The sequence below is a fragment of the Mus musculus genome, chromosome 6, assembly GCF_000001635.26.
Source record: "Mus musculus strain C57BL/6J chromosome 6, GRCm38.p6 C57BL/6J".
Classification (NCBI taxonomy): Eukaryota; Metazoa; Chordata; class Mammalia; order Rodentia; family Muridae; genus Mus; species Mus musculus.
In genome coordinates this window covers 106,467,686-106,495,510 of record NC_000072.6, presented here as the reverse complement: position 1 = coordinate 106,495,510, position 27,825 = coordinate 106,467,686, and the positions used below count along the sequence as shown (strand labels likewise).

At 38.3% G+C, this 27,825-nt stretch overlaps 1 protein-coding gene across 10 annotated transcripts in view; it reads right to left on the bottom strand.

Moving 5' to 3' along the window:
* Cntn4 (contactin 4) overlaps nucleotides 1-27,825 on the bottom strand; it is a 1,022,510-nt gene that overhangs the window by 204,631 nt on the left and 790,054 nt on the right. For all 10 annotated transcript variants that reach the window (XM_006506197.3, XM_006506196.3, XM_006506198.3 and 7 more), the window contains one exon: nucleotides 5,721-5,918. In XM_006506197.3, the coding sequence (XP_006506260.1) occupies nucleotides 5,721-5,918 (198 nt within the window). The remainder of the gene's footprint in view (nucleotides 1-5,720; nucleotides 5,919-27,825) is intronic.

Below are 27,825 nucleotides of genomic sequence, written 5' to 3'. Positions count from 1 at the left end.
AACATTAAACGCTTCAAACTGAGCCTGATCAATGCTTTCACAGATTAAATTGGGGGGAAAGGTGAAGAATTAGGAAAACATGGTTAGGAACTTTACTTACATTTTGAGAACATAAATATATACTTTCAGTATTTTTTTAAAAGTGTAATTGTTATTTTTCATAACAATTTCATATAAGATTATTATATTTCCAGCATTTCCAGCTTCCCTTCTTCCTCTCTAACATTTCCCATTCTGCCCACTCCTTTTCAAATTAATGATTTCTTCCTCTTCAATTATTATTGTTTTACACACACACACACCCTACTGAATTCATTTAGTATTGATCATAAATTCAGGGGTTTTTGGTTGACAATTTGCAATTCAATAACCTACAAGGAGAAAGCCAGAGACAATCACTTTCAATATTTTAACTTTATGATAGAGTATAGGCATTCAAAAGAGTAAATCTCACATAAAGACATATATGTAGATATTTACTTTCCTAACATGTAAATAAATACAAGGATTAAAGAGAGAAAAGAATTTGAAAACCAATACAGTTATATTTGTTGTTACCTATTCTGTGGTATTTTTCCACGTAGAAGTCTAATTGGGGAAAACAGTTAAAAATATTTAACTATAAGTGTGTAAAACACAGGCACATCAAACAGAACCAGGCTGAATTACTTTTGCAAATCAATTGTCTTGGTTCTATTGAGCAAAACAAAATATGTGCAAGCCAATCTCTAGTCAGTTTCAAGGAAGATAGACAAAAGGCCACACTAGACAAGTACTCTTTAAGCTCATATGAAGTCATGTGAGGGACATGCATCAACATTCTTATGGACTTCCTTATTTCTCAAATGATCTTTCTATGCTGATTTTTTTTTTTTTTTGGTCATGAGTGATTTCGGGGACAGTGGAGGGTAATGACTGAAGATATAGGAACTAGCCATTTGGGTTATCATCAAATTCTATTATTTTTCTAATATGTGTTTTACAGTCAGTCATCTGTTACTTTTTATGAAAAATTTGGGACTAATCTTTGAGACCTGTACAGGAAGTGTATAATACACTGGGCTCATTGTTATTAATGACCAGCATTAGGGGCTAATATTCATCAACAGACCAATGTACTAGTACTTGTACTAACTCAGATTTACTTTTCCTAATTAAAATCGTTTCCTTTTTCGATACCTAAGCAATAGGCACATATTGACAAATAAAAACTTATATTATTTTCACAGCAGGTCAAAACAATGTAGAAAATAACTGTAAACTCTGAACTACAATTCCATCATATTTGTCTATTAAATTTCAATTACACACACATATAAGTTATATATGTTGTATATCTTATATATAATATATATTATGTATATATAATATATAATATGTATATATCATATAGGTATCAGGCTACTTATAGAACAAACTTTGGTTATTTGGGGAATATCAAATCCAAAATTAAAAGGATACATATTAAGGAAAGAGAAAAAGAAGGTATGAGGCTCTAAAGTAAAATTAGGACAGTTTTTCTGAAGCTCAGTTAAACAGCATGATGTATAGAGGCTAGAAATCTTTCCAATATTGCCTGCCTTATTTCTTAGATCTTCAGCAATCCCCTTCTCTCAAATCAAAGATGTAAAATTTGACATCTTTAAATGCTGTTTATCTGTGTGTGGTTATGTGCTCATGTGTGCAGGTACACAGAGGGGTCAGAAGAGGGAGTTGGGCTCCCAGAAACTAAGTTAAAGGTGACTGTGAGCTGCCCAACATGGATTCTGGGATCCATACGCAGGTCCTCTGAAAGAGCAATATGCACTCTGTACTAAAATTTCCATGTAAAATAGCCAGTTACTGGTGGATCTTGATTCTCCCCAGAGAGTTTGCTCCTCTGTCTTCCTGTCTTATTTCCTGGCCAAAAATTGACAAAGGGTGAGGTAAGCAAGAAGAATGCACTCTCTGAAGTGCTAGGTTAAAGGAAGGGCCAGTGAAAAGCCTGTGGGATAATGAGCTAGGGGCACAAGTCAACGCAATGAGACAAATGTGGGACATCACACCCGAATCCGGTCAACACCTGGATCACTTTTTATGACACTATGGTGACCTTTTAGACTGGAAGCAGGGAGTCTAAAATTGCCTTCTGGGAACTCAAAAGCCCTGACTTGAATAGTAGGAAAATCTAGTCATTAAGCTACATCTGCTCACAGCAATGCAAAGCACCCGTTGTGGCAATTAGCTTAGTTCAGGCTTGAGTTGCCTCTGCCTTACTTGTTATATTTCCGAGTCAGAAAAGAGGGTGTGAAGTTTTGAGTGTGCTTCAGTGATCAAAATGACTATACTAATTCTACATTCCTTGCATATATCAGCCTAACATTGTCATTAAATACCAGTTCCTGTAGAGTGATAATTTCATAGATTTTTACTCTCACAGAATAGATTTTATTAAGGATGTCATCTTAATTTTGCAATATCCTTTTGATTTATATCTCACGTCTTCTCTCACCTTCAGACAGGAGCTAATTAAATAACCTGTTTTGTGCTTAGTAATGTAACTTCATATCAATTTTATGTACTCCAGTCTAAATGAGAAAGATATTATACATTTTTACCATGCAACTCTCATGCAAATTAAGAGGGAAATGGGCCTTAATTGCTGAAGAATGAGGTGTTTAGCCTGTTAATTCTGTGATAAAATATTCTAATACAAAGCATTGGTCATTTCTATGGAGATAGACTCAACAACAAATTTAGAAATAAATCTAAAAACCAAGCAAAAGGTAAAGTTTCTGACAGCTTGATATATATGTCATGATGCTAGAGTTTCTGTGTTCCTAATTTCGTTTCCCAACTTCAAAGGCAGCAAGTTTCTGTCATGTTTGTCTTCATCTGTATCTTTCTGTATCCAAGTCAATATTTCATTACATCCAAGGCTTGACACACCAAGGCAGGTAATCTCCTTGGTTAGATATTTTGGCATTAAAGACCCCCCAAAGGGCTGTGATTTAAAATAATCTTGTACAAAATGCCACTGAAGTAAATTCTTTTCTTCATCTTTGTTTCCTGAAAGGTGGCATTGTACCTTTGGACGGAGCTGGTGCCTTGTCATGAGCATTCTGTGTGTGCAGGTTTCACTTTACTTTTTAGAATAATACATAAAACAATACATAAAATCAATACATAAAATATTGTGATAAAGTAGAAGCTTTATGGGCTAGATATCTACTGTAGAAAGGGTTGCTATGGAAATCCTCTCTGAAGATGGTATAGGTCTATCATTGGGATGATAAGAAGCCAGTCCTGAGATGATTAGAAAGAGGAATAGTCCAGGCTGAGTTGTCCCCACATTCTAAGGTCCTGAGGTATAGAGGGAATACCAAGAAAAATTTATATCTTCTGGGATTAAGAAAAACATGAATGTGGATGAAGTTTAGCAATTAGAGCACAGGTGGTTTAAGGAGTTTAAGGATTATGGGCCAATCGTGGAGAGCAGAGAAAGAAGACTAAATTTTATTTCTCAGAAGTTTTTCTCAACCTTCCTAATGTTGTGACACTTTAATATAGTTCTTCATGTTATGGTGACTCCCAACTATAAACTTATTTCATTGCTTCTTCATAATTGTAATTTTTCTATAATTATGACTGTAAGATATCTGATATGCAACTCTTATAGGGGGTCATAGTCTTCAACTTGAGAGCAACTGTTCTAGACCAATGACAAACCCTTAGGTGTTTGTAGCTGATATTTTAGGAAAACTAATTGGCTGCTTTCTAGAAAACAAGAAAATTCAAGAAAGTAGGTTTAGAAAATGCATATCTACTCAGAAGATTGTTGTGAAATTTCACCTATGGATGGTGGTGGTAACCTGGGCTAAGGAGAATAGCTAAAGACAGAAATGTATCTGAGGTATAGTTTGTAGATAAGTGTGTCAGAATTGTACAATGCACTGGATATGAGAGAGGACAGATGAAAAAGTCAGGAATGAGACATACTTGACTGGCTTAGCAACTGAGACTATATAAGAAAGTTACATGCTGAAATAATTAAAAGAACATTTCTGCTTCGTGAACACAGAAGCATGGCTGTCACATAGGAAGTGTTAAATAAATACATGGTAAATGTATGAATACACAAAGTGCCTGAAAACTAAACTACCTGTTAACCATTTTCAGTGTGGTCTGTATTGTAAGGATGTTTAGATAATCTCTAAATATTTAATTTGACTGTTAATTCCTTGATCAGAAAAGCTCACGATTAAACACTCCTAGGCACACAGTTCCCTGGTAATCTAGAGAGGCTGAGGCTGAGTGAGGTGGGTGGATAGTTCAGTGGCAGAGCACTTGCCTAGCACATGCAGGGACCTGAGTTCAATCCCTGGCATTGTAAGAAAATAGATGGACAGAGCAATGCATTTGAAAACTGTAAAGGTAATTTCTTCTTATATGAGCTTGTGTAGGATGATGAAAAGAAACAAGGCTCTTGAGTCAGTAGACGGATGGCTATGCTGGAATCTTACTCAAGTTTTTACTCAAGTTTTAAATGAGATGAATGTGCAAACCAGCACATCGTAAGTGGGTCCAATCACTGCAGATATTGGTATCTTGGCTGATCATTTCTTCAGTTGTATGATAAAATCTTGTCATTCCCATTAAAAAGCATATGAAAAGTTTGGGGGTTTTTTTGTCTTTTTTTTTTTTTTCTCTTTAGAACAGAAACTTAATCCTGTTAACTCTGAATCTTCAAATCTTCACATTGGTTCTTCCTAGAGGGCTTAATTATACTTCGTTTTCATTTTTCCAATGAGTACTTAAGAAGACACTTCTCTAAGCTACCTTCTATACGAGACAGCAATAAGCAAGATAGTTCAGGCACTTTGAGTGACACACACTGGTAAGTGCAGCAGGATAAGAAATTCCTGTGTGAGTGTGTATGTATAGTAGTGGTAGGGAGAGTACAGTGAGGGATCTCTGAGGACTTTAATGAGACGTTCCCTGATGCCACATGGGTGGAAACAGCAGATGTGGAGAGATGAATTCCTGGAAAAAAAGGTGGTATTTCTAAAAAAAACAGACATAGTCCACATCACCTCCTAAGTGAGACTTTTGGACTAAGACAGGATTTTAGGAAATATATAAAAGCCCACAGTAGAAAGAAGACTATCCCCATACACCATGCCTAACAGGCATGTCTTTAAAAATCACTTGGTGACATAGCCTATGGTATCTGGACATTATGTAAGATTCATATATTTTCTTAAAATATTCTCATAATGGAATGGGGGATTAAATTTTTTGTTTCAAATGAGCTATCCATATTTCTGAATTTCTCTGTGATGGAACTATGGCTTCACTATTGTAAATCAAGATATTATTAGGATAATTTAAAAACACTTTCTGAACCATGAATACTAAATTACACAGAACTGATTAATGAGCTAATTGTTCAATTCTTCACTTCATTTTGCCTGGGTATACAATTTAAGATCCTCTTGTTATTTATATTTGCCTAAGTCCACATCCCACCCCTGTTGAGATTAGTGATCAGACTTCTAATTAGTTTTCCAAAATGGGTTTGTGAGCTTATTTCTTAGTCAAGTGGGAAAAAATTAATAGGTACCAAATATAGAAATTATTAAGCTTTTCTTTATAACATTATATGACAATAATACAGTATCTTTCCACACTCCACCATAATCCTCATAACCAGAACTGACAACATTATGTAGACAACTCACCATCATTTCTCAGGATTAGTGGTGTGGGCGGTCCCAGGACCTTGTGGTTGGTCACAGTGTTGGTAACTACACAGGTGTAATTACCAACATCAGATTTTTCCACTTTGGCAATATACAGATTCCCAGTCTCTTGAGAAACGAAGCGGCGGTTATCCTGATAGGAAGGGTATTCATTGAAGATCCAGGCATAGCTCAGCTCTGCAAGGATAAGAATCATCACTGTGAATATGTCTTTGGTCCTGGAACTTTGCTACATGTAGAACAGAAATGATCAAGGTGGAAACTTAGATTGCTGCTCTTCACCTTGTAAAATATAAATGGGAGGTAATCATAGTCACATAAAGGCTGGTTACTATCAGTCCATAATGTTTTATTTCAAGAAGTGTAGGAGATACCCTGGAAGTTGACTTAGAGAGGCCCTGCCTCTATAAGCCAAAGGAATAAGCATGTGTCAAGCACTTTGTAGCAAGTTCTAAGGGAATTCAAGTGTTAAAGACCGCCAAATAACCTTGACATAGTAATGTGAAATGCTACCTATTTAATAATAATAACAATAGTGGGTTGGATTAGAAGTTTTCAGAACATTTTGTGGCATTTGATGCATTTCATCCTTTTCATTAACTTTTCATAGAGGTTTGACATAGGATAACTAAGTAATGAATCTGAACTCTTAACTCTAATTAGAGACAGAGTAATCACTGAAATTCACTCAATTCTTTTCCCTTCTTCTCCCACTCTCAACGGTAAGTCTCTCTTTTCTTCCTTAGGAGGTTGAATCGTTCTCCACAAATTTAATATACTGGTAATTAATTTTGCAGTCATTACTCACCAAACATACACTGGTGGCTTGCTTATTCCATTCACACACAAAATACAGTTTAAAAAAAACCACATCGATAAGAAAGTGGATGTGGAAGAGTAGTCAGAAAAGCATGTTTGCAAATCCTTTATCCCAGTATGCTGTGGGGCAAATGTATGGAGCACTCTATTTAGGAATATTCCTTTGGCCGTCTTTGGTTTTCATAAGGACTAGAAAATTTTGTGACTGAGTATATGAACCCATGTTTTCAAATTCAAAGAACCTTAATTACCAATTAATTTATCTGATTGGCTCCAGTGAACCATCATATTCCAAGGATACCAAACTTCTTCACCTCCAGATAATTCACCTCTGTGTGAAGTGTGAACCACAGATGTGTCACATATTGAAACATGGTAGCCTGGCTATTGGCCCTGATTATACAAGATTACTTTTATTATGAAAAATCATTTTGTTGCAGGGAGGAAAGAAAGAGCAGGACTCACAGGGTATCCTTGGTTGTAGAAATACTTGGCTGAGTTACTCTATGCCATTCTTTCATATGATCCTGGTTAAATTCTAAATGCATGAATGGTCATTGGTAAATGGCAGAAAGGCCACTTGAGCTCTATAAAGAGAAGACTAATTACTGTAGAAGACATCTTTGCTGTTTAATCCTTCAGTGACTCCCAACAGTAATTGACCTCAACTACTGAATATGTAACAAGAAACATGTTTTGCCTTAATAAGCCATTGTTGACATACAAAGGAAGGGTCATGTAGATTGCTTTCCCTTTATCCCAAAATTACAGCATTTCCTCATGCATTATTTTGGAGAGCTATAATTATGTTTCTATGAGAAAACTAATCACTCTATGCATGTTTATGTAATTAGAAGTAACCCCATGCTGATGTGGAGAGGATACTGAGCATAAATAAATAAGTTCCAAGGTCATCAAACAGTTTCTTCTGATATAAAACATTCTATCCTGGAGAAAATATTATTAAGACCCAGAAAGCAAATGATTATTACAAGATTCAGAGAGTAAACAAATACCTAAGTCTCAGGAAGTTCCTGAAACTTAATACATCAATAAAACCCTTCCTCAGAGTTATATAATTACAAAGACTTAGGGGAAGGAGTGACTCTAACCTCAAGTTATACATGGAGCTTTGAGACACTGTTTTTCTCAGTTGTCACTCATGTGAGGTAGTCTTTAAGTGGTTTACTCATCTAGATTTGGGGCCATAGTTTCTATGGTCAGTTATTAACGCCATTTCTGAGATCAGTACATGTTTGTTTATATTTCCAGGAAAAGTTACATAAGAATGGAGAGATCATTCAATATTTATAAGTAATTGTTTTTCCAGACGACCTAGGTTCAATTCCTGGTACCCACATTCCAGCTAACAGCCACCTGAAACTCTGATGTCCTCTTCCAACATCCATAGATACCAGGAATACACACACTGTATAGACACACATGCAGTTAAAACACCCCCAAAATATTTTTTAAAAGTATAAAAAATTAAAAAATGAAAAGTCACACAACACCTAGTAAGTTGATTATTCCCCAAAGCAATAACGAAAACCAAAGAACAACAATATCAACAACAACAATAACAACAGAAATACCTAAACTTTAAGATAGGAAAAGACAAGGGACACTGTCCAGTAAGAAAAGACTTGTAAAGTAAGCAAGACAGACAATATAGTCTGTACTAAACCTCATAATCTCATTTCCAGTAAAACCTGCCATTTCTCAGTATCTCTGTGTTATCTCATGGACAATTAGAACATCATGTATTCTCTAGTAAGTTATAAGAAAAATTTAAATATAAATTATAATCTCCAAAGTCACAAAGTAGACATTACAAAGTAATTTACAAGTGTAAAATTAATCATGTCACATTTCTCCAACAAGAGTTGAAATCAAATATATACAACTATATTTTTTTTTCCCCGTGAAGTTTTTAAGCTCTAGTAGTGGCCAGTAGCTGTGAAATACTCTGAATTCTGAGGGAGGAATTGAGCAACCAGAAAGCAGCTATTTACAAAATATATCTACTCTGAATTTTTTTTTCTAACTGGAAGAAAAGGACAAAAATTTAAATCTCTGTAATGTAAGGAGAACCATTTGAACTTTCTCACTTTCAAATTCTTAATTAATAAAATTGTGTTATTTTAAACTGTTATATAGGTATATATGCTGATATGTACTAATAGTTTGCAAAAATCATTGAAATGTCTGGATGGTTGTAGAGATTTTGGTTATTGTCTTCTCTGTCACCAACTTAATAATTATAAAAATACAATTGTTTCATTTTTATTTATTCATTATAGTATACCAGTGAATGGGTTGTGTGAGGCCATTTTCAGAATATTTTCCATTATATTTCCTCTTAATCATTCTGATTCGTGAGTACCTCCACATTCCCCAGTCTCCTTTTATAAATGGATTCAGTGGAGCTAGCGATACAGAGAGCTCAGTTGGTTACTAGCTTGCCTATCATGAAGGAAGACTGAAGTTTAGCTTCCAGTACCACAGACACCTGGTAAACTAGTGCACATCTGTAATCCCAGAACACCGAAGTAGAAGCAGAATCAGAAATTCAAGAACATCACAAACAATACAAGTTCAAGACCAGCCTGGCATGCATAAGATCCTGTGTCCAAAAGCAAGCAAGCAAGCAAGCAAGCAAGCAAGCAAGCAAGCAAGCAAGCAAGCAAGCAAGCAATCAAGTGTTCAAATAACATGCTACCTTAGCATGCTATCTGATCTATTTGTGAATAAGTTATTTTTTTTCTTTTGCTGTATAGAATTATAAACTCTCTAAGATAGATGTTAGAATAATATACCTAAATTGACAAAATTGATAGGCTAGATGTTATTAGTATATATCATACCTTATAGTTTACATAACTGTTATAACTATGTTCAATGTATCTCTGAGAGAAAAGGCCTTTTTAATGGATGAAACAGGAGAAATATTGTGGATTTTGTCTAATGGTAATTATGTTAATTTGGTCCAAAAATTACACAGGAATCCAAATGTCTACTCATAAGACACCGAGGGAACCTGTCTCCAGTTGGTTTTGATTCGTAAATAAAGTTGCTGGTGGCCAATGGCTGGGCAGGGAAACAGAGGTGGGTCTTTAGGATTCCCGGGCATGGGAGTGAGGAAGGAGAAGGGAGGAGATAGCTGGCATGCTGAGAAAGGGGTAGCTTCCAGGCCTGAGAAAGCAGGGCAGAGACATAGCCAACATGTAAGAGCTAGGAAAGAGTGGTCCCAGAAGGCCGCCAACTGGGTCTAGGGAAGCAATGACAGAATATAGCTCAGGAATATTGGAGCGGAGGAGTTAGCCACCTGGAGGTTTAGGAGTGGCTCAGCCATTAAGCTGTTTAAGGCATATTAAAATATAAGGCTGTGTATGTGTGTGTGTGTGTGTGTGTGTGTGTGTGTGTGTGTGTGTGTGTGTGTGTGTGTGTGTGTGTTAACAAGGAATGTACCACTGCTGCTGGGACGATTTGGGTAGACATTAATTGGCAACTACAACAACTGGAGACAAATATTGAGAGAGTGAAGACATGCACCATTCTGAGTTTGCTTTCTCTGTATTCTGCTTGCAATTTTGGATGTGAACATTTAGCCCTTTCTACTGATTTACCTACCTGGTGTTTGCAGCTTTACAATGAAGGACTCTTAGTTCTTTCAATCCATGGGCTATATAAACGCTTCCTTCTACAAGTTGCCTTGGTCATGGTGTCTTATCACAGCAATAAAACAACATCTAATAGAAACACTATAAGCAGAGTTTCATGGACTATTCAGTAGAGGCCTAGCTTGTGAGTTTTCAGAGAAAAGGGAGTCTGTCAGTCACTGGACTGAAGACCATTCCTATATTTTAGGAGAGAATCTGGCTACATTAAGTTGTGTCATGAGAGCTGAAGTGAGACTGAATATAATGATAATTGACTAAATTAGTATAGTGAATAAAATTTCGAGATGCGGCAGTATTAAGGCTGTGTCATAGTTACTGCTCACTGCTCTGATTCAGTCTGCAGTAAGAAGGTCAGGTGAAAGAGGAAAGTATAAAAAATGTGCAGTTTGTCCCAGAAATGAATGCATTTAAAGTCCCAGATAAGAAGAATGCTGAGAAAGCAGCCCAAGCTCCAACCAGTGCAGAAGGGACAGTCTTCTCCTGGCTGCCTTAAGATCAAGATGTAGAACTCTTGGATCCTCCAGCTTTATGCTTGCCTTATGCTGTCATGATGACAATGGACTGAACCTCTGAACCTGTAAGCCAGCCCCAATTGAATGTTTTCTTTTATAAGAGTTGCCTTGGCCATAGTGTCCCTTTACAGCTATGAAAACTCAAACTAAGATAGCACTATTAAAGTAACTGCCATGCACTGCATTGGAAAAGTACAGAGGTATCTTGAGGAAATGCACCATCCATGAAAGGCTACATACTGAAAAATGCAGGTGCATCTAAAAGGACAGGGTCTACACAGAGAGCGCCGCTCAGGGTGTTCCTTGCTCCTTGAAAATAGTCACTTAGCACAATGTTGCCTCAGGACCATCACATAGTCAGGTTGAATTGTGGTCCATGTGGGTCAGGGTACATCCAGAGAATGCAGAAAAATTTGACATCATTATCCACATAGCACTGGCTTTATAGGCAAGAAAGATTCAAGATTGAAGGGGAAATGGAATCTTGTATCATGACTTTAAAAAGCCACTGAAGCAAGGAAATGTTTGAAAGGATCAAAGTCCCTGCAAGAAGATCCTGAGGGGCTACTTAATGATGTAGTGATGATTAAGATTAAGTGGAAATCTAAACTTCAGGGTGTTGGAGATGCCTGGACTGTTGGGCATCCACTGAAAAAAAGCATCAGGCATGGGGTGGAGCTATCCCAAAGGAACGATTATATGTGCTACAGTCATGAAAGCTGGAAGAGTGGGAGTACCCAAGATGTTTAGAGCCCAGATGATTCTACCATGAGCCTCAGATGCTGGACCTGAAGCTGCAGGACTTGAGGTTTAGGTGGTTTTGTTATCAGTTTGCTTTGGTCTTATCTTTCCCTATAATGACCCTATTCTTCCCTGTTGGAATTAGAATATTTATTTTTTTGGTGCTGTGTATTGGATGTAACTATCTTATTCATTAGTTTTTATGAAGTAAGCGATGTCCATGAGACTTAGATTTTGGATTTGTAAAACACTGAACAATTTAAAGACTAGGGGGACTTGTGAAGCAGGAGTAAGTGCACTGTATGCATTTTAAATTATGGGATAGCCATGGTGAGTCTATGGAAACAATGGGTAGAAGATGATGGCTTAAATGTGGTGTGTTTGAGTGTTAGGTTGAACTTATAGTGATTAATATTGCTAACTTGATTAGATCTGGATTCACTGAGGGGATGAGTCTGTGTGCACATTTGTGAGGGGTCATCTAGAATCGGTTATTTAAGAGTGGAAGACATACTTTCAATGTGGGTTGTACCATTCCTTCGCCTGCACTCTTGGACTGAATAAAAAGGAGAAACTTAACTGAGCACATATATTTGTTTCCTTCTGTCTCTTGACTATGGAGTCAATGTAACTGACCAGCTACTACAAGATCCCATCGCCATCCTTTCCCCTGCTGTGGTGGACTACACTCTAGAACTATAAACCAAAGTTAGTCCTCTTTCTAGTTGCTCTTCTCAAGCATGGTGCCATAGCAGAGAAACAAGCAGAGAACACAGTAAGTCATACTTAAACTTTCATATATCACAAGTTTGCAGTATATTCCCAAAGTGCCTCACTAGTCATTACAACATCTAGGGATTAAGCTATTAATTAGTTAGTAGCAAAACCTGCTCAAGTTGCCTTTGCATGACCAGTGATGAAAAACTAGATAGGCATGCACTGCATACCAAGGCAATAGTCCCAGCATCTTTTCACTTTTAATAGTGAGACAAGGCTTGACAAAGTTGCCCATGTAGGACTCCAGCTAGTGATCCTCATGCCTCAGAATCCTGCATAGATGGGATCATATGGTACCAGTTCTAGCTTGTCATAATTTCTATCATAGTTTATCCCAGGGACAAATTCTGACATATCACCTGACTCCACAATTTTCAGGAACTCTAGTTGGGAAGTTATCAATCATACTGAGAGGAAGAATTTACTTTCAAACTGAATAAAGGACAAATGAAAGCTAAGAGGAAATGATAATGATGAAGAGTGAGGAAGATAAAGAGGAGGAGGATAAGATAGGAGGTTGTAATAATTGTCAAACTGTAATAAGAATATGATGTCATAACTACTTTCCATGTTTGAAAAGAGACCAAATCCAGATTTCAAAAAGGAATGTCAGAGGAGATTATGATATAAATAGGAAAATGAAAAAAGGGTACTCAATTGGAAAGAAAAATAGCATGCTTTCACATGTTTATGGAATCTAGACTTCAATCTCTCTCTCTCTCTCTCTTTCTCTCCCTCTGTGTGTGTGTATACATGCATTCATGAGTACATGTTTGTGTGGGATAAACATAGAAAGAGACTATGAGAAAAGAGGAAGAAGATATAAGAGAAGAGAAAAACATAAGATAGATTAGTAAATATGTGTCTGGAAATTAGAAGTAGACCTGTATAGGTACAGAAAGAATAGCAAGGAGAAAGCAGGGGAGGGAACAGGGTAGTGCAAATAAGAATGAAGTATGATGATGTGTATATGTAAAGCTGTGTTGTCACAGGAAATCCTATTTCCTTGAAGAACCAAAAATTAATTTCACATTTAAAGAGAAGAGCATCAAAGAGCTGGTGCTAAGGACCCTTACATCACCATTTTAACACCTGTTCTTTTGTATGTGCTGCATCCTAAAGACATGGAGAAAAGTCTCAGCTGGAGAACAGGTGAAATAATAGTGTACAACTGAATGTTCAACCCTCAACAGGACATCTCCAGCTGATAAATTAACTTAGTTTTTTTCAAAGCAAATATAGCTAGCTGAAATATTGTGTTTGTGTCTGATGCAGGTTCAGAGCTATCAGGAGGACTGCAAGTAATATAATCCAATAACAGCACAATATCAAAACAGGCAGAAAAAACAGTAAAGCTAAATAGCACCAACAGATCATGTTGCATTTCTAGACTTAGAAGATATGAAAATACTGAGGCCCAGGAAAGGTCAGAGTGGGATATCAAAAGATGGCCAAGCAGAAAATGATCTAACATTTCTGGCAATGCTCCTGTTCCAGTACTCTGCTTGGACAATAGACAGCCTTGGCATTTAAAAGTAAAGAACGCTATTGTTAAACCACTCAATAGACAATGCAGATTTCCCTGAAGAACCAAATCTATTTTTACCAGAGCAAAACATTAATCCATTGGGTTATATAAAATGCTATCAACATTCTGAAAAAAAGTAAAGCCAGGAAAACAAACAAAATAAACTCTCATGTGCTGCAATGAGCAAAAATACCATATCCCACTCAGTTTGATTTCCTCGGGGACTTCTATGCAATATTTATACTTACTCAAACTTGACAGATTTCTTTTGATAAGTTTTCACTCCCTAATTGCTCTGGAAGTGACAGACAGTTTCTGTTCCATTGGCAATTTGTAACAACTGAGTAAACAGATATTTGGAATGCAATGTATCAAATGATTGTGAAACTTCTGATGCTCAACGGAAGAGACTGAGGCAAGTTATAATGTACTAATTAAGGCAGAAGGATCTAGCAATGGGTTTCTGGTTTGGAGCATCCAAAGTTACTCGAAATTAACTCAACTCTTCATTTTCTGAAAAGGTCTTTTATTCTTATCTGTGGACCAAGAATAGAGAATGCTTGACTACTGTTTTTTTTTTTTTTTAAGAAAATAAACTAATTAAATGATATTTCAGATATAGGTAATCATTGAGCAGAGCTACGCTTAAGTGGATACCTTTTTATGATGGACACTCTTAATTTCTCCTGAACCCAGTTTCTTTCTAGAGTCATATGCTTACTGCTTAGACTTCTATTCCAACAGTGGTAAATGTATCATGTTTTAAAAGATGCCTTTCTTGAATCCTCAGTTTTTTTTTCTAAATGTTATCCCCTTTCCTGGTGTCCCCTCTGCAAATCCCCTATCCCTTCCCCCCTTACCTTGTTTCTGTGAAGGTGCTCCTCCACCCACCCACTCACTCCCAAGTCACTGCCCTAGTATTCCTCTACACTGGGGTGTCAAGCCTTCATAGGACCCAGGACCTCCCCTCTAATTGATGCCAGATAAGGCCCCTTTAGCTCCTTCAGTCCTTCCCCTTAGTTCTCCACTGGGGTCCCTGTGCTCAGTACAATGGTTGGCTGCAAGCATCCGCATATGTGTTGGTCACAACCTAGCAGAGCATCTCAGGAGACAGCTATACCAGGCTCCTGTCAGCAAGCACTTCTTAGCATCAGCAATAATGTCTGGATTTGGTGTCTACATGAGGGATGGATCCCTAGGTGGGGCAGTCTCTGGATGGCCTTTCCTTCATTCTCTGTTCCACTCTTTGTCCTTGTATTTCTTTTAGACAGGAGCAATTCTGGGTTAAAATTTTGGAGATGGGTGGGTGGTTCCATTCCTGAACTGGAGAGCCATGCCAAACCTCTGGATAGGGTCTCCACAGGCTCTCCTGCCCCTATGGGTTCCTTGGAGGCTCTTGCTTTTCTGGGATCTGGGCCTTCCTGGTTGCTACACTCAGTTCCCCATCCCCCATTGCTACACATCTCTGTTCAATTTCCTGACCTTCTGTATATCTCCTCCCATACCTGATTCTGCCCCTCTTTTTACCCTTACCCTACTCTATTCCTCCCAAGTCACTCCCACCCTCTACTTCCCTTGACTATATTGTTCCCTCTTCTAAGTAGGACTGAAGCGTCCACTCTTTGGTCTTCCTTCCTCTTGAGGTCATGTGGTCCTGGAGTTGAATGGTGGAAATTCCAGACGGTTTGCCTAATATCCACTTATCAGTGAGTACACACCATGTGTGTTCTTTTGTGACTGAGTTACCTCACTCAGGATGATATTTTCTAGATCCATCCCTTTGCCTGTGAATTTCATGAAGTCATTGCTTTTAATAGCTGTGTAGTTCTCCATTGTTTCAATGTACCACAATTTCTATATCCATTCCTCCGTTGAGGGACATCTGGGTTCTTTCGAGCTTCTGGCTATTATAAATAAAGCTGCTATGAACAGAGTGGCGCATGTGTCCTTATTACATGTTGAAGCATCTTCTAGGTATATGCCCAGGAGTGGTATTACTGGGCCCTCAGGTAGTACTATGTCCAGTTTTCTGAGGAACCACCAAACTGATTTTTCAGAGTGGTTGTACCAGCTTGCAATCCCACCAGCAATGGAGGAGTGTTCCTCTTTCTCCACATCCTTGCCAGCATCTGCTGACACCTGAGTATTTGATCTTAGCCATTCTGACTGGGGTGAGGTGGAATTACAGTGTAGTTTTAATTCGAATTTCCCTGATGACTAAGGATATTGAACATTTCTTTTGGTGCTTCTAGGCCATTAGTTTCTTTGGTTGAGGATTCTCTGTTTAGCTCTGTCCACATTATTTTATTAAATATATTTTTATTTACATTTCAAATGTTATTCCATTTTCCTGGTTTCCCCTCCGAAAGCCCTCATACCCTCCCCCATCCCCTTGCTTATCAACCCACCCAGTCCTGCTTCCTGGCTCTGGCATTCCCCTATGCTGTTATTTGGTCCGTTGGAGTCTAACTTCTTAAGTTCCTTGTATACATTAATTCTCAGTTTTTAAGTGTGAAAGGTTTGTGTTTAAACCTCTTCTACTTTACAGATTCAGAAAAGGAAACCTAAAGGAAATCATGAATAGAACAGGGTGACGATTTGGTACCCAGCATGAACAGGGATATAGAGTCTACTCAGTGCATGAGAGTATGTTTGGTTAGATAGATATATTTTATTATTGTTGTTATTGTTATCGTTATTATTATCAATATTATTGTTATTATTACTATTACTATCATTATTTATTTTGGAACTAGAAGATGTCTATTTTCCTTATTAGGAAGTTGAAGGAGTAGAATAAGATGATTTCTCCCTTTTTACCGGCATTATTATTTCATAGTGTTTTTTTTAATTGGATATTTTGTTTATTTACATTTCAAATGTTATCCCCTTTCCTGGTTTCAAAAACACTCTCCCTATATCTCCTTTCCCTTCTCCCCTCCCCCTGTTCACCAACCTACCCACTCTAGCTTCCTTTCCCTGGCTTTTCCTCACACTGGGACATAGATCCTTCATAGGACAAAGGGCTTCTCCTCCCATTGATGACCTACTAGGCCATCCTCTGCTGCATATGCAGCTGGAGCCATGAGCCCCACCATGTGTGCTCTTAGGTTGGTGGTTTAGTCCCTGGGAGCTCTGGGGGTACTGGCTAGTTCATATTGTTGGTCCTCCTATGGGGCTTGAAACTCCTTCAGCTCCTTTGATACTTTCTCTAGTTCCTTCATTGGGGACCCTATGCTCAGCTCAATGGTTGGCTGTGAGCACCCACTTCTGTATTTTTCAGGCACTGGCAGAGCCTCTCAGGAGAGAGATATATCAGGCTCCTGTCAGCAAGAACTTGTTGGCATCCAAAACAGTGTCTGGGTTTGGTGATTGTGTATGGGATGGATTCCCAGGTGAGTCAGTCTCTGGATGGTCATTTCTTCAGTCTCTACTCCACTCTTTGTTTCTGTAACACTTTCCATGGGTGTTTTGTTCCCTCCTTCTAAGATGGACCAAAGTATCCTTACTATGGTCTTCCTTCTTCTTGAGTTTCATGTGGTTTGTGAATTGTATCTTGGGTATTCCAAGCTTCTGGGCTTCCACCTCACCCCAGTCAAAATGGCTAAGATCAAATACTCAGGTGTCATCAGATGCTGGCAAGGATGTGGAGAAAGAGGAACACTCCTCCATTGCTGGTGGGATTGTAAGCTGGTACAACCACTCTGGAAATCAGTTTGGTGGTTCCTCAGAAAACTGGACATAGTACTACCTGAGGACCCAGTAAAACTACTCCTGTGCATATACCTAGAAGATGCTTCAACATGTAATAAGGACACATGTTCCACTCTGTTCATAGCAGCCTTATTTATAATAGCCAGAAGCTGGAAAGAACCCAGATGTCCTTCAACGGAGGAATGGATATAGAAAATGTGGTACATTTACACAATAGAGTACTACTCAGCTATAAAAAACAATGACTTCATAAAATTCACAGGCAAATGGATGGGATTTGGAGTTTATCATCCTAAGTGAGGTAACCCAATCGTAAAATAACACACATGATATTCACTCACTGATAAGTGAGTTTCATGGTTTTTAAAAATAGACTATTTTCATTACTTTTAGATTTCTATAACATGGGTATACTCTATGAATTCCTATGTCACAGCAAGAATGTTGATATTTTTAAATATAGTGGGATTTGTCTAAGATAAAAGCTTCCTATTAAGGAGAAATTTAAGGCGATGTCCATTTGAGCAGAGGTACAACTCTTGTCCACAACTCCATCCTTTTATTAAATACAAAGGTTTTTTCCAGTGCTTCTTTCTTTCTTTCTTTCTTTCTTTCTTTCTTTCTTTCTTTCTTTCTTTCTTTCTTTCTTTCTTTCTTTCTTTCTTTCTTTCTTTCTTTCTTTCCTTCCTTCCTTCCTTCCTTCCTTCCTTCCTTCCTTCCTCCCCCCTCTCTCTTTCTTTTTTAGTTAGATATCTTACAGCTCACTTGTTAAAGAAATAAAGTAAGAAAAGAATCTCTGCAAGAACTGTATGGGTAGTTATTATGGAGTTTAAAATTTATACCAGTGGACTAGAGATGTTGCTCAACAGTTAAGAATGCTTCCTGCTCTTTCAGAGCATCCAGATTCATTTCCCAGCACCCATGATAGGTTGGTCACAGCTGTGTGTAATTCCACCTTCAGTAGTTTTTATGTTGTCATCCTTTGGTTTCTCTGAGCACAAATGTACACATATGCACTTTTACACACACACACACACACACACACACACACACACACACCCCCCAATTGCTCAGTTTGTTGAATCTGGATTATGTTTTATAGAAAATCTACCAGAATTAATAATACTCAAGAGATTTTTAACAGCAGAGTCCTTATCGTTTGTCAGTGTTATCAATACCTGACCTATTTTTTTTTGTAAAGTGTCTGTGAGGCTGAGTTTGAACTGAGACATGATGCTATGAAAATAGGTATGAAAGATGTACTTGAAGCAAATTTGCAAGTGAAACAGCCAGTGTGAACATCTCCATTAGTTCACTGTTCTGTCAAGCAGTTGCCAAATACTGACTATTTATATTTATAAAAGCTGTACTCTTGGCACAGGAATGGACAACAGTGCTTGCAACTGCTTGGAGGTTCTGAGGGAGATGACTTGGGAGCAGTTATTAGTTTTCCTGGATCGGGGCATAACCACAGGGGATGATCCCTGGGTTGGCTCTTTGGAAACGTGAGCTGAGTCTAAGCTTTAGTGTTTACCTAAGTACACTGTTTAGCAAAGTACTTTCTATTCTCACTCTTCTTCTGAAAACTAAGGTAATAAAAGGAGTATCTGTCTACCTCAACTGAGACATTCACTAGTCACCACACACAAGGATGTAAGCCTTTGAGATCACATAATCATATCTTCCCTTTCCTTCTATTAAAATACCACTTAACTCAGGTGTTAAGTTGCTTATCTTTTTTCTGAATTGGGGAAAAAGAACATGAGGTTTCTAAAAAAATAAAATAAAATAAAATAAATCCATAACTAACTCCCCCAGAAAAAGAGAACTGGGCCAGAAACCCCATGAGTTAATTAGCTCTGATGATCATTCATGCTACATACGTATGGAGAAAGTCCAATGAGGATGTTGTATGAGGGATTTGTGAGTTACCCACAAAGAATGCTCTAGGTGACCTCTTCCTATACTGAGACAGTAAAAGATAAATTTAAAGTAGCATGTGTTTTGTGCTCCAATAAGTAATACTTGAGGAAGCATGAGTACTGAGGAGAATACCAGAGAGCTGCTGAAATCTGCAGGCATAGGAAAAGAATCAACCTTATACCTTTATTAATTAGAAGATAGCTTTATGGGTACTTAACTGCTATAATGACAGTGATAACCCTTTGCAGTAAAGGTCAATGAAACTCTGGCTGTCACTGACAGGGTGTCTTATTAAGAATGCTCTGTGCCAAGAAACTCACACAATATGTATTCACTGATAAGTGGATATTAGCCCCAAACCTAGGATACCCAAGATATAAGATATAATTTGCTAAACACATGAAACTCAAGAAGAATGAAGACTGAAGTGTGGACACTATGCCCCTCCTTAGATTTGGGAACAAAACACCCATGGAAGGAGTTACAGAGACAAAGTTTGGAGCTGAGTTGAAAGGATGGACCATGTAGAGACTGCCATATCCAGAGATCCACCCCATAATCAGCATCCAAACGCTGACACCATCGCATACACTAGCAAGATTTTATTGAAAGGACCCAGATGTAGCTGTCTCTTGTGAGACTATGCCGGGGCCTAGCAAACACAGAAGTGGATGCTCACAGTCAGCTAATGGATGGATCATAGGGCTCCCAATGGAGGAGCTAGAGAAAGTAGCCAAGGAGCTAAAGGGATCTGCAACCCTATAGGTGGAACAACATTATGAACTAACCAGTACCCCGGAGCTCTTGACTCTAGCTGCATATATATCAAAAGATGGCCTAGTCGGCCATCACTGGAAAGAGAGGCCCATTGGACTTGCAAACTTTATATGCCCCAGTACAGGGGAACACCAGGGCCAAAAGGGGGGAGTGGGTGGGCAGGGGAGTGGGGGTGGGTGGATATGGGGGACTTTTGGTATAGCATTGGAAATGTAAATGAGTTAAATACCTAATAAAAAATGGAAAAAAAAAAGAATGCTCTGTGCCATAGAGAATTCAGTACAGACTATACTGTGCGTCAGGAAAGACAGTTTAGGTATGGGACACTAATATAATTATTTATCAGTGCTGGCTGGCACAGGGAAGGCATGCCATACATCTGTCACTTGAACTGTAAGGTGCTACCCCTATAACCATGGGTCAGGGTTACATTTGATTTTGCCACATATATTCAGAATTATTCTCAATACAGTGCTATAGTTGACTGGCTCCCTGTAAGTAGTGTTGACTTAAAAAAAATCCCAAATGGCTTATCACCTTCACAATATAAGCTAACCATCACTCATTGGAAAAGCCCAAACATGAAATGGTCCAGAGTCCAATGCCATATCCCAGATGTCACTAATAGAAAATTGCAGGCCGGGCATGGTGGCGCACGCCTTTAATCTCAGCACTCAGGAGGCAGAGGCAGGTGGATTTCTGAGTTCGAGGCCAGCCTGGTCTACAGAGTGAGTTCCAGGACAGCCAGGGCTATACAGAGAAATCCTGTCTTGAAAAACCAAAAAACCAAAAGAAAAAAAAAAGAAAATTGCACACAAAACATGTTTCATCCTCAAAATATTTAATTATTGTATATAAAGTTACTTGCGGGCCACGTGATTATATGCATATGATTTACTGGTGAGTTTTTACATTGAGAGTTTGTCTTATTCTGATGGTATTTCAATATGTTTGTGCAAATAGTAAAAAATTTCAAAGACTCTAAAATACTTCTGGTTCCGGGCATTTTGGATAAAGGTCATTCAACTAGCACTGACTTAGAGGAAGAGAACGGAACAGAACAGAACAGAACAGAACAGAACAGAACAGAACAGAACAGAACAGAACAGAACAGAAGTGGCAAGGCAGAGATTAGATTAGTGCTAAATCTTACCCAACCTTGTGGCAGCATTTCTAAAATTAAGTCTCTGACTAAGGGGCTTCTGCTCTTTTCCCCAAGATATTTTTAGTACATGTGACTTACTCACCGAGATGTGGCTATGGGGGTGTGGGAAGGCAGATGGCCAAAGTACCATTTTCTAATGCAAAAGAGTCCTGGAATACTACTCTGGATATGGCTTAAAATCTCCTCAATTTTATACATTACTTATTTTTATTTCACTATTTTTCTGGGATAATTGAGTATTTTTCTTGGGGGTGAGGGTATTCCTTGGAAATTTGTGAGTGGAGTTAAGGGATTTAACTTGAAAGTAATTTCACACATTGATATGATGGGATGAAATATGAGATTCACATGAGTTGTAATGACAAATGGAGAGGCTTCAACTAAATCTTACACTTAGAGCTGATTGCCTCGTGATGTACTCTCAGATTCCCAGGGTAGAGTCTGACTCTCTTTGCTTTTATAGCTGTATCTGTGAAAAAGTATAAAACAATGTGTTTTGAGCTCCAGCTAGAAAGCCCTGGGCAATCCCAACAAAGTGTGTGTGTGTGTGTGTGTGTGTGTGTGTGTGTGTGTGTGTGTGTGTGTGTGTGTGTAAAAACTTGTGCAGACACTATAGAAATGTGGTCTATTTACAGCATGGAGAGTTATTTAGATGTTTGAGAAATGAAATTCATAGGTAAATGGACGCAATGTCTAGCTGAGGTAACCCAGATCTGGAAAGACAAACATTGCATGTTTTCTCTCATTTGTGGATATTACCTTTAAATTTTCAGATATTTGTGTTTCATCTGGAACACCCATTAAGGCCAGAAAATAACTACAGGGCCATGAGGAGAGCCTCTCAGGAGGGAGATAGAGTGTACAGGTATAAACGGGTGAAAAGGAATAATGGGACAAGAAGTGTTAAACTGGGTTGGGGAAGGTAGAGGAGAAACGACAGGAAAGGATAAATAACACTAAAGACATTTTGAAAAGGTCATATGGAAACCTAGTACTCAGAAGCTGCCATACATTCTCTCACACATACACGCATGCACACACATATGTCTGTGTGATGGTGAGGCTATAGTCTAGAAACTACACTTGCATTGACTCCTGACTTTAAAGACTTGAATATATGATCTGTCATTTCATCAGAGATGCCATTGGCAAAGATGAATCCCAGCGAGCTGGCACAAAGTCTCCAATTTTCCAATCTACACAACTTCCTAGGAGCCACTTCAGGCCACCAGGATTCCCAGGCAACTGAGTGTTCAACACATGCTTTAGAGTATAGAAACAAAGAGATACAATTGGACTAGAGTCCTACTGAATACTTCAACTAGCTTGGAAAGAAGAAAGTACACAAATAGATTAGGTAACTCTTTTGATGGGGTAAAAGTAGGGTTGGTACTGGAAGCACAACCAGAATGATCCAGTCTACTCAACGTGGCCCATGCAATCAAGCTGATACAGTTTTAGTAGATTTTCATGCATGCATAGAAACAGTGGGAGATGAAGAATGATACTTTCAGCTATTTGTTAAAAACATGATATTTTAAGAAATTAAAAATAGCCTCCTATTTTACAGAGAGCTCAAAGACACTGGTAAAGTTCAGTATAGGGGCATCTTGAAGCAGGAAGATAGTTGGTGTTTAGAAGTAGAAATCTTTTGAAGCATGGATGTCCTTTGATAGTCAAGTATAAATACTTTGGATACCATAGAAACTACATACTCATATAGAGAAGCCTATTAAAGTTCAATGTCAACCTCAGAAATAACACTACTCTTTATCTGGTGGTTGAAAACAGAAGTCAACTTATAAACAATTCTTGGATCAACAATTCAAACACCTCATACCGAAGTTTCTCTAGGTTCCTTTGGCATTGGGAAAAGCAGTTCCCAGTGAGCCCCCAAGGCCATGGATCTCAGTTTACAAAATGTTTTGCTCACTTCATCACCCTATCACTCAACATCATTGGTCTATTTGTAGAATTTACATTTCCTGTTGGTGTGGCAAAAATGTTTGACAAGAACAAGTTAAGGGAGGAAAAGTTTATTTCAGTTGCAGGCTGAGGGTTCATCGTGGAGGGAGGCATGATGGTTGGAGCATGAACCAGCTTGACACATTGCTTCCACTCATAGGAGGCAGAGATGTGAATGGTCAGTGCTCAGCTCTCTCTGTCTTTTATTCTGTTTGTGACTGGCCACTGTTAGGATGCATCTTCTCACCCCAGTCTAAAAACTCTTTTGCAAATATACCCAGAGGTTTATCTCCTAGAGGACTCTTGACTTTTGCTGATTATAATCCCCTTGGCAAAGAACCAGTTTCTGCTATAAAAGTGATATTTCTCAACAGTAGCCACGGCAGCAGCAGCAGCAGCAGCAGCAACAACAACAACAACAACAAGAAGTAACTGTTGCTTTTTGTTTTTGTTTTTTTCCTGAAAGCAACTAACATAAATTTAATATATTAAAATTGTATTTTCCCTGTATTTGGATGTCTTAGTAGTTTATTGCTTCTCTATATAGTGGACTTCAGTATTACATGCAGAAAAGTATACATACAGGAGTAAACACATGAGTTTCTTCCATTTCTCTGATCCTGTAATGCTAAGAAGACAGCAATTGATTGAACTAGACTTCTGCATGTCAGAAACTTTCCTGAGCAATGGTATCACTATTCAACTCCAGACCAAATGTGCTACTGAGAAAACAAGTTCCTTGTAAATGGGAGGGTGTGATACTTTCATTAAAATGTTGATAACACTTTGAAACCATTGAGATCAGAGGAAGGTAAAAATTCTATAATATTAGGAGCTGTAAATTTGAAATCATGATGCCTAAAGTCTTTTCCATTAAAACAATTCTTCTCCCACTCCCTTTTCTCTTCCCCTCCTCCTCCTTCTTCCTCCACCTCTATTTCATTTTTCTTTTGTCTTTCCTACTTCACTGATGCAAGTCTCTTCTGAAAATATCTGAATCATTAACTGAGTCGCTAATAACCAGTAAATGTAAAACTGAAGCATAATGAGAGGTTGAGGCCAGCTTATATCCTATAACTGATGCTAACAGCCACATGGTGATGATCCCTCTTGAGTTACCAGATGACACCAGTGACATGGCCAGATCTCAGCTACTCAAAGGTGGCAGCCAGCTCTAGCCAAAGATATTTGCATGTAAAGAGGAGATTACACTGCTTCTCAGGACTGAGGTTCCCCTACATAAGGTTACTTATTAAAAGTACTTCAGAGGAGCTGAAGGAGCTTGCAGCCCATAGGAGGAACAACAATATGCACCAAAGAGGACCCCCAGAGCTTCCAGGGACTAAGCCACCAACCAAAGAATACACATGGAAGGACTCATGGCTCCAGCTGCATATGTAGCAGAGTATGGCCTTGGGAAGAGTCCCTTGGTTCTGTGGGGGCTTGATGTCAGTGAACGGGAATGCCAGGATAGGGAAGCAGGGGTTTAGCAGGGGGAAGGGGGATGGAACACAGGGTTTTCAGAGGGGAAACAAAGAAAGGGGATAACATTTGAAATGTAAATAAAGAAAATATCTAATTAAAAAAGAAAAGAAAAAGAAGTACTTCAGAAATCTCATGGTTATTTTCTTAAGACTTATAATCTTAAGAGTTGGGATTCGAACCCAGGGCTTTGTACCTGGTAGGAAAAGAAGGTACTGAGCTTCATCCTTGGTTGCTTAGAGATACTTATAACCGTGGTATCATTTGTCAACTTTATCTATATTTATAAGTGGATAAAATAGGAGATAGGCATAGAAACTTAGATATAGGAAAGTGAAGAGAGTTCTCCAAGCACTAGTAGGATGAGATATGGGATTAAAACAGGCACCTCTTGAGAAGAAGAAATGCATAGCAACATAGGGGTTATGTTGTAGCATAACCAAATTCCATCTTCTTACTTTAAACTTAGCAACTTCTGAGGATAAAGGGAATTATTCAACATGGAACCAAAACGAGTGCTTAGAATTGATGATTTGTCATAAATTTGGAAATGTCAATTAAAGTATAGCCATTTACAGTTTTAAAGGCTCTAAGAAGTAATGTAACTGAGTAGGCTTCCAAGCAGCACTAACCAACTCCCATACAACTCATTAACAGACAGCCTTTTCACCAAATTATTACAATTTTACATGCTCCTCAATTAAATATGTGATCTAAGATTCAGATAGCTAAAATTCAAATTCTGAGTATTTATAAATTAACTTTTAGTCAAATATTTCAGTCTCTCAAAACCTCTCCCTGTCTCTCTGTCGTGTCTCTGTCTCTGTCTCTCTGTCTCTGTCTCTCTCTCTGTGTATATGTGTGTGTGTGTTCATGTGTGTGTTTCTGTGCACAAATCAGGGTTTTTGTTACATTTGGTCATACTAGAAGTGTGCTCTACTATTGTGCTACATGCCAGCCTAATTTTCTCTTTCTTAGCAATTTTTCCTCAATTGCTCATCAAGGCAACAAGTCTTCATTCCTGTAAAGTCAGTAAGAGGGATGAAGATGAGTTGTACGATTGAACAATTATTAAGTTTATTGCCCAGGGCACTTATTGGCCCAGTAAGGATCATATGACATAAGATATCCAATCTGACACCAGTTGGGCTCTTTAAGGAAATTAACTGAAAAGAAGCATTCTTTTGTATTTATTCTTTCTTCTGACTTTCTTCTTTCTTTTTGTCAATTTTTATTAGATAATTTCTTCATTTCAAATACTATCCTGAAAGTCCCCTATACCCTCCCCCCTTCCCTGCTCCCCTACCCATTACCCACCCTGTCCCACTTCTTGGCCCTGGCATTCCCCTGTACTGGGGCATATAAAATTTGCAAGACCAAGGGGCCTCTCTTCCCAATGATGGCCGACTAGCCATCTTCTGCTATACCCAGAAGATGTTCCACTGGCAATAAGGACACATCCTCCACTATGTTCATAGCAGCCTTATTTATAATAGCCAGAAGCTGGAAAGAACCCAGATGTCCCTTAACAGAGGAATGGATACAGAAGATGTGGTACATTTATACAATGGAGTACTACTCAGCTATTAAAAACAATGAATTTATGAAATTTTTTTGGCAAATGGATGTATCTGAAGGATATCATCCTGAGTGAGGTAGCCCAATCACAAAAGAAGTCACTTGATATGCACTCACTGATAAGTGGATATTAACCCAGAAAATTAGAATACCCAAGATAAAATTTGCAAAACACATGAAAATCAAGAAGTAAGACCAACATGTGGATAAAATACCCATGGAAGGAGTTACAGAGACAAAGTTTGGAGCTAAGACGAAAGGATGGACCATCCAAAGACTACCCCATCCGGGGTGTCACCCCATAATCAGCCACCAAACCCAGACACTTTTGCATATGCCAGCAAAATTTTGCTGAAAGGACCTTGATATAGCTGTCTCATGTGAGGCTAGGCCAGTGCCTGGCAAACACAGAAGTGGATGCTCACAGGCAGCTATTGGAGGGAACACAGTGCCCCCAATGGAGGAGCTAGAGAAAGTACCCAAGGAGCTAAAAGGGTCTGCAACCCTATAGGTGGAACAACAATATGAAAAGAAGCATTCTTATTTCTGCATTTATATCAATACATTCATTTACAAAAAGGCTTAAATGTCCCTCCAATCCTAGGCTTTGGTTCCCTGTAATCAAAGCACCTTGGCCAGTACAAACCTATGGGATGTCTTCTTCTTAGAGACATCATACCTTCCTTCCCGTAGTTAGTAGTAACACTTTACTCTTATTTATATGTCTGCATACTTATTTACATAAGGACGTATTTAGGAAGTCCTTGTGGACTAGCCTGCCATCTACCTACTCCCATTTAGAACAGTTCATTTTAAGGTGGCCTTTTGGACAAGGTACATTCCTACCACGAACCTTCTAACTTTCCAAGGCAGTAAAACAAAGACAGACCCGAAAGAAAACTGCTGACTATAAGAAAATTTTCAGGAGAAAATAGTATCTACTAATGACATCTCTTTATTTGATATCTAAGCAAAATCCTTATTATCTTTACCCTTGCATTGACTGTAATAGCTATTCTGAGATTTGAAGTTAGATGCATCTGGCCTTGTAACCTTGCTTTGCTACAACTCTTGAGTGGAAAGTTACATTCTATCTTGGACTCAGTTTTTCTCTTTTTAGTAACATAAATAATAATATCGATCATATAGTGCCATTGAGAGGGTTAAGTGAAGTACTGAAAAGACTAATTATAATTATCTCAGTATCCAGGACATATTATTTTTTCCAATAAACACTAAGGGTTTTTATGATCAGTGAGCAGGAAAATGATGACTACAATCATTTGATGAATTACATACCCATTTCAGTGCATTTGAAAAATCAATTCTAAATCATGTACTTATGTTAGCGGAACAGGATGGGATGTTAAATTGACAGAGCTGTACACAACACTGATATGTCAGGGTAGTACTTGATTTC